The sequence below is a fragment of the Mastomys coucha genome, unplaced genomic scaffold (assembly GCF_008632895.1).
Source record: "Mastomys coucha isolate ucsf_1 unplaced genomic scaffold, UCSF_Mcou_1 pScaffold21, whole genome shotgun sequence".
NCBI classification, from domain to species: Eukaryota; Metazoa; Chordata; class Mammalia; order Rodentia; family Muridae; genus Mastomys; species Mastomys coucha.
Window position 1 is genome coordinate 175,447,622 of NW_022196904.1, and position 14,070 is coordinate 175,461,691.

The 14,070-nt window shown below is 46.9% G+C and overlaps 1 protein-coding gene across 2 annotated transcripts; it reads left to right on the top strand.

The window, feature by feature from the left end:
* The first annotated feature begins 671 nt into the window (after positions 1–671).
* Positions 672–13,381, top strand: LOC116101179 (acyl-CoA desaturase 2-like). Of its 2 annotated transcripts, none has more exons than XM_031384838.1 (4): positions 672–709; positions 4,164–4,437; positions 9,236–9,441; positions 10,773–11,129. In XM_031384838.1, the coding sequence occupies exons 2-4, from the start codon at positions 4,324–4,326 to the stop codon at positions 10,774–10,776; spliced, it is 324 nt and encodes a 107-aa protein (XP_031240698.1). In that variant the 5' UTR covers positions 672–709; positions 4,164–4,323; the 3' UTR covers positions 10,777–11,129. The 2 variants fall into 2 exon arrangements, with proteins under 2 accessions (XP_031240698.1, XP_031240700.1); XM_031384840.1 differs by lacking the exon at positions 672–709 and adding an exon at positions 12,895–13,381 and having other exon boundaries at positions 4,082–4,437; positions 10,773–10,823.
* Positions 13,382–14,070: the final 689 nt, after the last annotated feature.

Sequence of the window (14,070 nt, forward strand, 5' to 3'; positions counted from 1 at the left end):
CTTTTCCATCCCCACCAGCAGTGTTTAAACGCACCCTTGACGTTGCCTCTTAGCATTATCAAAACTGTCCCAGGACCAAGACGGGTCTCCAGAGTCCTTACCCACTGAGGCACAGGCTGGGAGAAGCCGCCTAGCCTTTTCAAGTTTAAGGCTGTTTACAGGAGATCACTCCAGAGTCACTAAGGTGCATTCTCCACATGTGCTCGAGGATCTATAAACTTTTTTCCTAGAGACCTCCACTCGGCCTCACACGGAACCCCACTTACAAAGCTGGGGCCTGAGGCAGAAGGAAGCAGCTGTGCTCAAATAGTCTAGCTACTATTCCGATGCTCGCTCAGTCGCACTCAGCCCCGCCTCCGCTCCCACGCCCTGTCTCTGCCGGGACAAGCCTGGCGGGCGGGAGCCCAGAGTCGCTGGAGACAAAGGGAGAGGCGTGCCGTCCCTCCCGGGGTTACTCTCGGTCAGCACCCGCCCACAGGGTCACTCGCGTTCACTCGGCCCACAGCGCCTGACCCCGCGCAGCCAATCAGCGGCCGCGCTGCGGCTCTGCCGGATCCCGATCCAATCAGGAGGCGCCGCCCGCGCACTCCGCACCTTGAAGTTGCCATCCTAGATGAGGCTGGGGAAGAACCACTTAAGAATTCAGTTTCTCTCTGTCCCTGGGAGGGAAACGCTGAGCAGTGAGGCCAGCCCTGTCGTGGAGCATAGGGTAATAGGGTTGGGCCTCAAGAGCTTGGGTGTCAGCCTTACTTGGGTGTCTGCTCTGAACTCCTACTTCTACCACAAACTGGCTAGTGTGACCAAGCTATTTGATAACTCCACTTGACACTTTACTTTTATTATTTAAAACAGAAGTACAGAGGGCGAGACCTCCACAAAATGAATCTCACAGGGATCTTTCAATATCTGCTCTCCTTATTCTGTAACCTGCTCCTTCTGCCTGCTGCTGGGTACAAACACCTGTGTGCTTCCTGCCTCTTTTACTCAAACAAAACAAACAAAACCACTTCAAAATTCTACCCAGGGCTTCACGAATCTCTCAAAAGGCCCGGTATGTTCTGAAGGCATAGACAAAAGTAGCGAACCCAAAAGAAGCCAATGCCTACCGATTCCTGGCCGAGCCTACCATTCACTAAGCATAGGGTGTGCGTGCACCTCTGTCAGTGTGTGTGTGTGTGTGTGTGTGTGTGTGTGTGTAATGCTGCAGGGTTGATAGCATTCAGAGTTGGTGGGAAGGCCAGTGCCATAATTTTTACTTGAGCTAAGAACTTTCCCCTACAGATGAGGGCTACAACTGAGTCCTTGGTTCAAAGCTTATTCCCCCCTTGAGTTCCAGGGAGAATAGGTAGGCAGGATAGAGTTGTGAGTGGTCATTGCCACCGCAGCTTTCTCAATCTCTCTTGCTTTAATTTCTTCATTGCCCATGTGCCAGGGTCCCCCCCCACCATTTGAATTCACCCTTATTGTTGAACTAGATACCATTTTCCAGAATGAAGTCTCAAGTGTCCCCATATTCACAGGAGAGGCCCAGTGGCTAGTGGAAGAGAAGACACAGGAAGAGAAAAGGTGGGGAAGGAGGGAAAAGAGGAGATGGCATAGGGGATAGCAGATGGAGCTGAGCCAGGGACATGGCTGGATAAGGCAACATCAAATAGTCTTTGACCTGGGAGTGAAGAAGCCAGAATTGACAACTGTATCAATCTTTCTTGTTGGAAAAAAAGTTGTTTTACGTGTATGGGTGATTTATATGTGTCACACGCACACACTTGAGTGCCTGGTGCCCTCAGAGGCCAGATGAAGGTATAGAGTGCTCTGGACTGGAGTTACAAGCAATTGTGAGCCACCATGTGGGTGCTGGCACTTGAACCTATGACCTTTGGAAGAGCAGCCAATGTTCTTAATCATTGAGCCATCACTTCATCCCCACATACCATTTGCTCATGGGGAGAGAAGGGGACAGGATTTGGGCCCATGTTATTTTAGGATCACCCAAGATGTCCTCCACAGCACATGGCTCTGACTTGGCCGATGCCTGCTCTTCTGTCTCCCTCCCTTCCTTCCCCTCTGCCTGGAAAGCCTAGGTCATCTACCTCCGCATACCTTGCCCCCCTTGGCAGGAGATGAAGGAGGACGAGGAAATAAACGACCAGCCATCTAGTGCCTTTAAATCCATAGCTCTGAGCAACAGCCCACATGGTGAGGCTGAGCCTAGATAGCCACTATATATAAATATAAGGCACAGGACAGGTTTGGTGGGCAGCACCTGACCTGTTTCACTGCTCTGCACTCTGAATCAGAAATCCAGCTTTGGTCCCGGAAGTCCTGAATTCTACTCCGTGGTCTCAAATCTGGTAAGTTCTGGGCATCTGAGAGCTAACGTACCTGCAAAAGGAGAAAGGGACTTTCTAAACAATGACTCCTGTGAGTGGCTCCTGTCAGTCAGTGGTTCCTGTCAGTGGCTCCTGTCAGTGGCTCCTGTCAGTGGTTCCTGTCAGTGGCTCCTTCAGTCAGTGGCTCCTGTCAGTGGCTTCTGACAGTGGCTCATGTCAGTCTGTCAGTGGCTCCTGTCAGTTGCTCCTGTCATTCAGTGACTCCTGTCAGTGGCTCCTGTCAGTGGCTCCTTGTCAGTCAGTGGCTCCTGTCAGTGGGTGTAGGCATTAAAACATGGGACCCGCCAATAGACTAGTGGCTGAAGTGGGCTCAAGGTTCTGGAAAGATCTGGCTTGCTGCTTAGTCAAGCTCCCTATAAACCAAATCACCTAAAATCAGATAGACTTATCAATGGTCATGGGAATATTTGAGTTTGACAGGATAGATCAATATTTGATTCTGAAATGAACTATACAGCAATATCTTAGGAAGTAAAAGAGGTAGAACATAGCAAGGAAATAGGACCAAAGGTGAGCATGCCATCGTGGGGCAGAGTTTTAACCTGGTAGTTTTGAAACTAGCTCTCCACAACACAAAATTGCCACTTTTTGTTTTGTGGTATAATTTAGAATGTCTCTGGTTGTGCATGAAATAGTTTAGTAAACAATGTGTATAGCCCACATGTCAGGCGGGAGCGAGCCTTCTACCTCCAGCTTACAGGGCTTCAGGACCCCAGTAGTCCTTAGTGATCGGCTGGGACAATATTGAAATGGATGCACCAGGATATATTTGGGACCCATTAGAAGAAAACAAAGGTGAGAGATACAATATCCAATGAGGAATGCTCTGAAGCATAATTTTACTCTCTATAGCCAACATGTGTTTAATACAATACAACTTAGAGAGCTGATGTTTAAAAAATTGGAAAGGATAAAAAAAGAATCATAACTTTTTTTCTTGTACTGAAGAGATGCTCAGCCGTTAAAGGCTAGACTCACAACCAAAACTTAAGAGTTGTGTTTCCAGCACGCACAGCTGTTTCTCCAGCCATGGTGTGTGTGTTTTCTTATTTGCATTTACCTAATACCTCATTGTTAGCACTTAAAAAAAAATGTTCCTGAAAAGGAAGGCTACCCATCTTCCAAGTTGGGTTTTATTTTTGTCCTTGTGTCTTGTTTTAAGGAGTGGGCAGGAAGGGGTAGGAGGGGGTGGGAGTCAGCAGGAGGGGGTGGGAGGGGTGGCATTGCAACCATGTCTGACCCTGTATTTCAGATCCCTCAGAAGCTGGTTGATAGGACAGCCTGGCTGCTATCTCATGATCATCCTGCCTCTGGCTGCATAGTGCAGACAACAGATGTAGTAACCTAGCACCTCCAGGCTTATGACAGATCTGGAAACAATAAAAAACAGTGGTGTTTACCTGAAATCCCAGTATTCAGGAGGCTGGGATGATGAGGTTCTGAGATGCAGGTCAAATAACACAAGGCCTCATCTAACCACAAACACAAACCAAGTAGTCCCCTGAACCATATAAAGCATGGGTAAATTCAGCCCCTTCCTCTGCTTTCTACCCTGTGGCTAAGGCGTATCAAGCATTTTGTTCTCACTGTACAATCTGTTCTTGGTTGAATTTAGTTTAAGGGGACTTCCCCCTTCCAGCTAACTCTTCCTAACTCTGGCACTGAAGCAGGACCTGTGCTTGTGTGCCATCCTTCCCTGACCCGCACTGAAGAACAGAGGAGGTTCCCTTGCTGCCGAGCTCTCTGCCGACTTTCTGCCCCCTCTTCTGATAGCTTTCCAGCTCCTAGGTGACCACCAGGACCACTGCCATCACAAAGCCTCTCTCTGCGTAGCTAAAGAATGAAGGAGAGACATTAGAAAAGATCCTCCGACAATGGGGAGAAAACATCCGGCCTGAAATGAGAGAAGATATCCGTTACCCCAGCTACCAGGATGAGGAGAGCCCCCCCCCCCGCCCCCCTGTCATCCTCATGGCCCTGCTGCACGTGGGAGCCCTGTACGGGATCACGCTGGTTCCCTCCTGCAAGGTCTACACCTGGCGCTTCGGTGAGCAGCTCCCCTTGTCTTGAGCCTGTGCTCTTGGTCTTTTCCTTTTCTTTAATGGGGTCCACTCTGGCACAGGTCAGCAGCCATGTTTTGTATAGGATTCTCCACCCTTTTCCCTTTGGCTCCCAAGGGATTGGCTGGGCTGGAAACAGAGCCTAGTTGGATGCAAAGAGAGAGTCAGTTCTGGGCACCCCTTAGCATGGAAGCTGAGGTGCCCATGGTGTCTTGGAGGAACAGACACGAGAAAAAAAAACAGCGACAGACCCTGAACAGACTTTTCTGTGTGGGTTTCTTGCTTGTCAACCTGTCCTATCTCTGCCTGTCACAAGAGAAGTAGGCCCTCTCCAGGTACTAGACCAGGAACTTTATGGACTACATATTGAGCCCAGTCAGGAGACAAAACAAAGGAAGATGGTACAGGAGAAAACAGAAGAGGGTTATCCATAGGATATTTGAACCTCACCCCGTCTAGATGAGGCTGGTTTGCCTGGGAGGAAGATGATGTCTAGCAGGCTCCTAGACAACTCAAGGGCACAGGTGTGTGGCCCCTTCCTCTACTCTACACAGGCTACAGCCTATGCCAGTCAGGATGTTCTTGGACTGAATCAGATTGCAGCAGGGTCTCATGTTCCATTCCCCATCCAGCTTTCGTCCCTTCCAGCGTTATAGGCACTATGCTAGTCTTCGTGGTCCCCAGCACACAGTTCTTTGGCAGGCGTTATAAACCTCGAGCAGCCCAACCTTAGGGCTACTGGACTGAAGGAGACAGTGTGGTCCCTGACAGTGCCTTTAGCTCAGGCCCTCAGGGATTCACAGACGTGGGCTGAGAGCAGTGCTGCCCCTGGCATTGACAGATGAGCTTCTCAGGTAGTTTTCCTTGTGACCCCCTGCCTGTGAAACCTGAGCCAGGGAGAGTGAGCCAAACCTGTGTAGATGCAGGGGTACTCACTGCTCTAGCAAGTTCTCCTCAGGAAGACGCTGAGAGGTTGTCAAGAAAAGTGTCAGCAGTGAATTCTTTCTGGACACCCTCTCTTGGAGAGTAGTGGTAGAAAAAAACCAAAAAAGCTATTTGTCCAGATGTGGGCTCCATCTGCCCCAGTCCTCTCAGGTCTCGTAAGTGAGATCTGGCATCTGTAACTTCATCTTGGAAGTTTTTCAAGTGCCTTCAGGGAAATGCAACGAGAACATTCCTGCCTCAAGCTCCTGCCCCAGAGTGGCCTACTCTCTGGTTGAGAATATCTTTTTCTTTCTCATGGCATGCCACTCCCACATAGAGTAGGGTGGCTTTTCTGTAGGTCAGAGACAGTCATCCCGTTGAAGCAGCTCAGTGGCTGCTTTTTCCACTGAGAACCTCAAACGTGAGCTGCAGAATAATGAGCCCAGAGCCTGCGTACACTCCCCCATAGACTATGGATTCTCCTCTCTCCTCCTCCCTAGAAGGGAAGTCTTCAATGGTTTCTACCCCTGCTAGTTCCCTTCCCACTTGGGTCCTCCTTGTAGCCTCATCCAGTTCAGTTCTTGACCAGGCTGTGTTTGGCAAGCCTCAGATGCCAGCCCAGGAAGCAGAATGATATCCCAAAGCCAAAGTTATGCTTACGCTCTTTTTGGAATCTTCCCACTCATAACCTGTTGTCTTTGGCTTCGGAAGGACATAGGGCTATTGGTACAGTGTGTGAGTTCTCCAACTTGAAAGTTCTGTAGCCTTTGAGCATCCACTGTTTCCAGCTGTCCCTTGGAGTATTGTATACAGTTTTTTTGTTTGTCTGGTTGGTTGGTTGGTTGGTTTTGTTTTTTGTTTTCTGTTTTTTTACCAAGGTCCCAGCTTTTATGTTCTTGCTATCAATCAGAGGAACAGATAGCTCCCCTCAGTGCCCCTTCCCCACCATAGTCTGTGCAACTTCTTGAGCTGCAGTCATTGTGTCAGTGAGTTAGGACAATGCAGGTGTGCTCTGTTGTCAGGAAGTAGATGCTAGAGCTGGAGCCAGAATCGATTGATGGTTGCCAGAAATACTAGCTGCAAACCACAGTTCTATTTTTATCAATCTTGTGATCCTGGAAAAAAAATACCACTTATATCATGTATTTCTGCAACTGATGTCACAATAGAGCCTAGCCTATTTAAGGTATACAGTGAATAAAAGAATATTAATACACTTGGTGAAGGTTAAGCCCCTGTACAAATATGACTTTATACAGGGCTGGCTGTCCCTGATAGAGCTATCCTTCTATAGCTACAGTAATGGCATGATACTGTATTGGCTGCCAAATAGTCTCTGCTCTGCATTGCATATGTCCCTTGCCACTTGGGTCTCTTCTAATTTGGCAGTGCCAGATCGATCTGGCTACTGTTTTAAGAGCACCCATGTGTATGGGTCCTTAAGCACTGTGGGACTCACTGATGGCCTTCAACACTATAGAGAAAATTAGCTTACAAAGGACATAGGACATGGCTTAATGCTCATGCACAAGGACAATGGCTGGAAACTTCTTCCCTGCCCTACCTCCTCAGTGTCTAGATTTCCTTAGCCCATGTCCACTTCTGGGTGGAGAGCCTGAAGGTGACAGTTCTCTATTCAAGTGATGAAAGATTTTCAACCATAGAGAGCAAGGCATCCCTGAGACAGAAACACCCCAATGGGACAGAGGCAAATAAACTCACAGGCTTTCAGCTGGTTGCTGAGTAAAAGCATGACTCGTTTGCTTATGTCCCTCCTTTGTGTGTTTAGGCAACATCAGCTTGTGCTCTTAAAGTTCGACGGAGAGATGATGAGTCTCTCTGCTGACATGTCATCACTTCAGCCAGTCAATGAAAGCTCGACTCTCCCTCTGTTCAGAGAGCAGCCTGGGCTCCTCTCTGGTTAGTCCTCTTAACCCACAAGTCCAAGACTTGTGAATGCCCTGCCTGTCTGTCCATATATTTGGCTATGCCTTGTTTCTATTGCTTTGGTGTCAAAAGGTCCTGCCTCTATTCATAACCCTAGGATTCATGAGAAAACAGATCCCCATTCCAAGCCTTACAAAGACACAACGGGGCATCAGAAAGGGTGTCCTAACGTCTTGCCAGATGAACTTTGCTATTGGTGACCTCCACTGTCTTTTCTTGTACTGTATATGTTATATATATTTTCTGGCCTGGGTATCACAGCTGGAGCTTATTGCCTGTGGAGCCATTGAACCTATAAAGCAAGACTGCTCCTGAGGCTCTTCCGCATCATTGCCAACAACGTGGCTTTCCAGATAAACGTGTGGCTCTGTTCAGCTCTTGTGTGTCATATCTACTGATGATCCAGGACACAGTAGAAGTCAAAGCCCTGAGAAGAGCCAACAGGGCAGTCATTGCCTCTTCCCAGTCGTCTGTGGTCATCTAAAGAACATGCTTAATGCTGAGATTCACAGAGCATAAGATAACTGAAGAGTCACTGGGTAGGGAAACTCTCAACTACTACTGGGACATTTTTGACCAGGTTCCTGTGCTTTCATACAGTGTGAATGATATGGTCTTTCAGCATAAAAAGGCCATCATGCATTACTTAGGCACTGTCCTTAGTTTCCTAGACCATCAATGAACATTAAACTTATACTTTGTGATGCCTACCATAAGTTCCCACTGCAATGGGACTGAAAAGGACTGCAAGCATTTCTAATGGCAGTGAATCTTTACAGGCACCATGCGAGCATGTGACATAGATGAACTCTCATTAAGTCTCTATGATGTCTTTTTTTGTTTGGTTGGTTTGTTTTTTTTTGAGACAGGGTTTCTCTGTGTAGCCCTGGCTGTCCTAGAACTCACTCTGTAGACCAGGCTGGCCTCGAACTCAGAAATCCGCCTGCCTCTGCCTCCCAAGTGCTGGGATTAAAGGTGTGCGCCACCACAGCCCGGCCTCTGTGATGTCTTAAAAGGTGGATTCTGTTATTATCCCTCATTTCAGATGATGAAATTATGTTAATGAGTAGTTTCATAGACCAATGTTGGGATATTACCTGTGGCTGCCATGCTGGCTACATGAGCTATTGAAGCTGTTTGAGGCAAGAGTTTATAACACAGAAGGAAGGGAATGAGAGAAGAGAGCTTCCCTTGATATCAGGTTATAGCAAGTAGCAGTAGCTAGCTTGTCATGTGGAGCTCATTGTGAGAAAAGAGGAAAACAGGAAACAACATTTTCTTGCATGGTAATATTGGAAGTTCTCGACATATGTATGTAATCATCTCTGCCCTAGCAGTTTACACCTTGAGTTCTCCTGATCTCTTTGTGTGGAAAAAGGAAGAGGGTGATATTATTGGTGCATAATTAAAGGCTTAGCAAGTCCCACATAAGAGGTCCTTAGGAAATGTGCCCAAGCTCATAAGTTACATACTGGTCTTGTTACTGGTTGAGTAACCTGTCATTATGAAGGTATCCAGATAGAGCTTCCTACATCTGTATTAACAGACCAACACTCCAGGCCCCAAGCCCAACTGCTTCAAACTCCCCATATTCAAGGATTAGGCCTTGCATTAGGGTCCTGTCCTTGCCTGAACAACTACTTGTTTTTTGCTAATGAAAGTGGGGTTGTGAATCACTGCCCTTCTATCTACCTACCACACAATCTCAGGGAGCAACACTGCCATTCCTGAGTCAGAGACCCTAAGCTTTTGGGACAAGTGTGCAGGAAAGGGTGCTCCCCAAGGCCTCCTTGGTGGAAACAAAGGGTTCTGAGTTGGGCCAGAGTCCCAGGCTCTTGGAGACATCTAGGCCCTTGCAGGCTCCTAGGAGGGCATCTCTTCTCAATACTGGGTTCCTCTTTCCTGTGCTTCCAGAGCAATGTGTATGAATGGGCCCGAGATCACCGCGCCCACCACAAGTTCTCAGAAACACATGCTGACCCTCACAATTCCCGCCGTGGCTTCTTCTTCTCTCACGTGGGTTGGCTGCTTGTGTGCAAACACCTGGCTGTCAAAGAGAAGGGCGGAAAACTGGACATGTCTGACCTAAGAGCTGAAAAGCTGCTAATGTTCCAGAGGAGGTGAGTGAAGCAGGGTTGGGTCGGGGGCGCAGGGGTGAAACCCAGGGTACCTGGGGTTTAGGGACTCCACCTTTTCTCTTATAACTCGAAAATAAAAGCTGAGAGATTTCGGGGCTTGTGTGTTTAAGAGCACCATTTCAAAAGCATCTGAATGGCTCAGAGGCCATAAAGAGACTTTACTGTTTTGTTCAGTTCGTGCCCTTTGAACAATTTTCACGGATGCTGTTAAATGCAACTTGATCCAACTAGGATAGGCAAAGAAATAAAAGTGAATGTAGCCAAGTCTTTCCCCTCAAGGAATTTCTAGCCTGTTGATGTGGAGAGACCGTGAAAGTGTAAAATAATCATGATACAACGCAGAATGTGCAGAACATTCATTGTCCCTAAGAGGTACAGGGGAAAAAAATAGTTGGCTCAGTGGAAATACAAAGAGAGGGTATAAAAAAACTATGCAATCATCAGATGCAATCGACTCCCTTGAAGTGAAGGTATCATGGTCCGGATGAGGATGGAGAGCGGAACAAGGCCTCCAGAAGGACAGAGACCTTCTGATGATGAGGGTCACTCCGTGGGTCTCTTGGATGGAAAGCAGAGGAAGACTAAGAAAGGGTGGGAAGAAATGCAGCCAGGACATGCCACTGTCTGTGCCAATAACCTTGTCAGACAAAAAAAAAGAAAATAAAAGAAACTCAAAGGCACATGAACAGGAGTCCAGACAGCAGAACTGGCTATAAATTTGTGACTTGTTTAAGTAACATGGTTTTGTGCTCTGTGGTAAAAAAACAATGGATTTCTTGGCGGGCGACAGGCAGTCCTGTACTTGATACACTGGCTTCTAGTGGTGTGATCCTAGGAAAGGCATTTACTGTGTCCTTATTGCCTCATTTAAAAAATTATATAAGGCCATCCATCTACCCTGCTCTCTCCTGATGGTTTCTGCCCTTGCCCTTCCCCCAGACCTGCAGTTGTAGGAGGGAAGCTCGGTACAGTGTGGGAGTGGACACTTCAGGTAGTTGTGGGAGTGGTCAGTATTTATGTTTGCTCTGGCTTTTTTCAGGATGAAGCATTTTGCCAGTGACCCTCATCTAGGTATCACAATAGAAACATCTTTCCCCCCAAAAGCCCCATACCACATGAGTAAGTGAGATTGTTCAATACTTTTAAGATGCTTGGAGGGCTCCAGTTCCTCAGGGTAGAAGACACTGGAGTCCTCTCTTCAGTTAACAGCACTACAGGTCTCTGAGGTTCGAGGTACCCTCCAGGTACGAGGTGGGCAGAGCTGAAACAGCAGTCACTGAGCCCCCTGACGGCTCTCCTTGTTTCTATTGCAGGTGAGGACTTCCACAACTTCCACCATGCCTTCCCCTTTGACTACAATACCAGTGAGTACCACTAGCACATCAACTTCACCATGCTCTTCTTCATCAACTGCATGGCTGCCATGGGCCTGGGCCTGGCTTAAGACCAGAAGAGAGTGCCCAAGGCTGCTTGCTGTCTTAGCCAGGGTTAAAAGAACTGGAGACGGGAGCAACAAGAGTGGCTGAGATCCTGTTCCAAATGTCACCTGGGCAGAGAAGCTTCATGGTCTGCTTCTAACTACAGAAAAACACTACCAGGATGGTGAAGATGACCTTTAACCCATTCCTGTACAGCACTCTTTGTATTTCTTTCGTCCATTTCTTTTTCTTTTTTCTTTTTTTTTTCTTTTTTTAGATTTATTTATTTATTATATGTAAGTACACTGTAGTTGTCTTCAGGTGCTCCAGAAGAGGGCATCAGATCCCATTACAGATGGTTGTGAGCCACCATGTGGTTGCTGGGATTTGAACTCGGGACCTTCGGAAGAACAGTCAGTGCTCTTAACCGCTGAGCCATCTCTCCAGCCCCTTTTTCTTTTTTCTTGAGATGGGATTTCTCTGTGTAGCCCTGACTATCCTGGAACTCACTCTGTAGACCAGGTTGGCCTTGAACTCAGAGATCTGTCTGTCTCTGCCTTCTGAGTGCTGGGATTAAAGTCACACAGCATAGCACAGCTGTGTTCATCACTCTTTTAAAAAATGCTTAGGTATCAAAGGGCAATACCTCTCTTTTATGAAGCTAAGCTGTTGCAGCTGTCTTTTCACCCCATCCTGTCTCTCTGTCTCTCTCTCTCGCTGTGTCTCAGGCTAATGCTGTCATTCATAACTCTGTCCTCTCTTGTCTGCCTCTGAAAGTTTAGCATCCTTTGGATAGTCCAGTGGTAAAGTCTTTGCCTCAGAAAACTCTCACTGAAGTGCTCTGTGCTTCAGGGTGGGTGGCTTAATCTAGAGATGCAACAACATTTGTGTAGTGCATCTTAATCATTATGACCCTTGGGAGGGGAAAAAGAACTTTATTTGAGAGAGCTTACAAAGCAGACAGATTATAATAGGAAAGAATTACCATGCCGGGTATGATTCTTAAGCAAGGATGGGGTTACAGGGAACGAGTTATAAGGAAGTGTTTCTGTGATCAGACCCAGCTGCTTTTCAAGCAGACATGGAACCCCTCCACACAGCATCCTTCCTTTCTGCCCTGAGCCCCAGAGCTTGGCAATGTCACAATACAGCAGCAAATCAGATATCTAAATATTCTTTACAGTTAAGGGTCTTAAAAAAAAACATGTATGTAGTAAGAAAAAGTGGTCTCAGCTGGGAAAGGAGTTTACCTTTCTGTTATAACAGGATCTCTTGTTTCATATTAAGGGAAGGTGTGTCCAGGTCCCTGAGACACTGCTCGCCCAACATCCTTCATTACTAGGCTCCTCCATCTTTAGGATATTGGAAAGCCTCAAACAGTGTTAAGATGGTGGTGGGGTCCCAAACTTCCAAAGCAAGAAGAGGTAGAGTTGGGACAGTAGAACAGGTAGTGACCTAATAATTTGATTGTGGTTCTGATTCTCTATATTTGAAAGAGGTCCATAAAGAGACACAGAGTAGAGGAGGGATCATCTGGGTCACCTGTTCCTCCGATCTCAAGGCAGAGATGGAGAGGCTGAGGGGCAGTGTTGGTAGGAAGCATCTCAGAAGTAACTTCCTGACAAAAGGGCTCTACAAGATACCCAGGGGACTGTCAACTCTTGAGTAGGGGCTCCGTGTGCTACAGAAACAGTCTCCAAGACGGGCCAGTTTATTAATCCAAATTGCTTCTTGGATTGATAAGACCCAGGCTTCTGCCAACTGTGTTATGCCTCCTCGTCCATACTCCTGCCCTGAAGCATCCCTCCTTGTAGGACTGTCTTAGGGTCAGGGTAGGAACCTCTGAATCATCTTCATTCTGCCTTCCTGGGTCCACTCCATCTTTCTCTACTCTCCTGAAGTTCGTTCTCTCCCTGGACAGGAAGTCTCCGGTGTTTACTCAGGGCTGCGAGGGGTGCGCATCCTGGCAACCCCCCCCCCCTGTAGACACAACATCATGGAGCTATCTTGTTTTTAGCAGACGCAGCTGGTTGGCTCCTTCCCAGGTCTCCTGATGCTCTCCACATCCACCTCTGGAGCTTCGAGCACCTTGACGACCCCAGACAAACTTTTCTGCCAAATTGTTCTAGAGATATTGCTGGCCTAGACATTTTCTCGCTCATAAATCTTGACCAATCCAAATGCTGATAATGTAGCTCTGAGCCAGCCATGGAGCAGGCACCTGAAAGGTAACAGGCACAAACTTGGCTTTGGTGTGGTACTCTGTTCTCTGCACACTCCTCCCCCCATCTTGGATGATCTTGGCTTCTGGGGTGACTTGTAGGAAGATCATGGGGTTGAGGCCAGCCTCAACTACATAGTGAGACTCTGTCTCAAAACTAAAGAAAATAAAATTAAATTTAAAAAAAAAGTAAAGGCAAGCCATAGAATGAAAGAAAACATGTATAAACTGTGTATCTCATAGGGAATGAGGTCACAGAATATAAAAGAAACTCCTACACATTAGCAATAAGACAAATAGTCCAGTTTTAAACTAGCAAAAGTATTGGGCCTCACATTTCTGCAAAGCAGAAACAGAAATAGCCAATAATTACATGAAAGGCACTCTACATCAGCAGCCAGCAAGGAAATATAAATCGGAAACACGGTAAATTAGTACCCCATGCCCATTAGAATGGCTGTAATTATAATAATTAAACAAACGGAAAAACAAATCTTGCTGAGGATTTGGAAAAATTAAAACCCATGAAGAGGAATCTAAGACGGTGTAGCTACTTTGAGGAAAACACCGGCCATTCTTCAGAAAGTTAAAATATTATAAGGTACCATGTGGCCCCGTAATTCTACTCTGTGATATATGACCAAGAAAACACAAACAAAGGTCCACAAAAAAACGTGTACATAAGTGTTCACTCCTGCATTATGGAGTCACCCAAGACGAGACCACACAAATACCCACTCCAAACTGAAAACCCAATGTAACATATTCATATGCTGACATTTTATTCAGCCATGAAAAAGAATTAAGTCTGACACAGAGGAAAGGCACAGACAGACACTGCTCTGAGGCCATTCGGTCAGACACACAAGTCAGGATGTGGTATAATTCCTTTTATGTGAAATGTCCTAAATATACAAATCTAGAGTCACTTAACAGACTGAAAGCTGCCATGGGCAGTAGAGCAACAAAAGG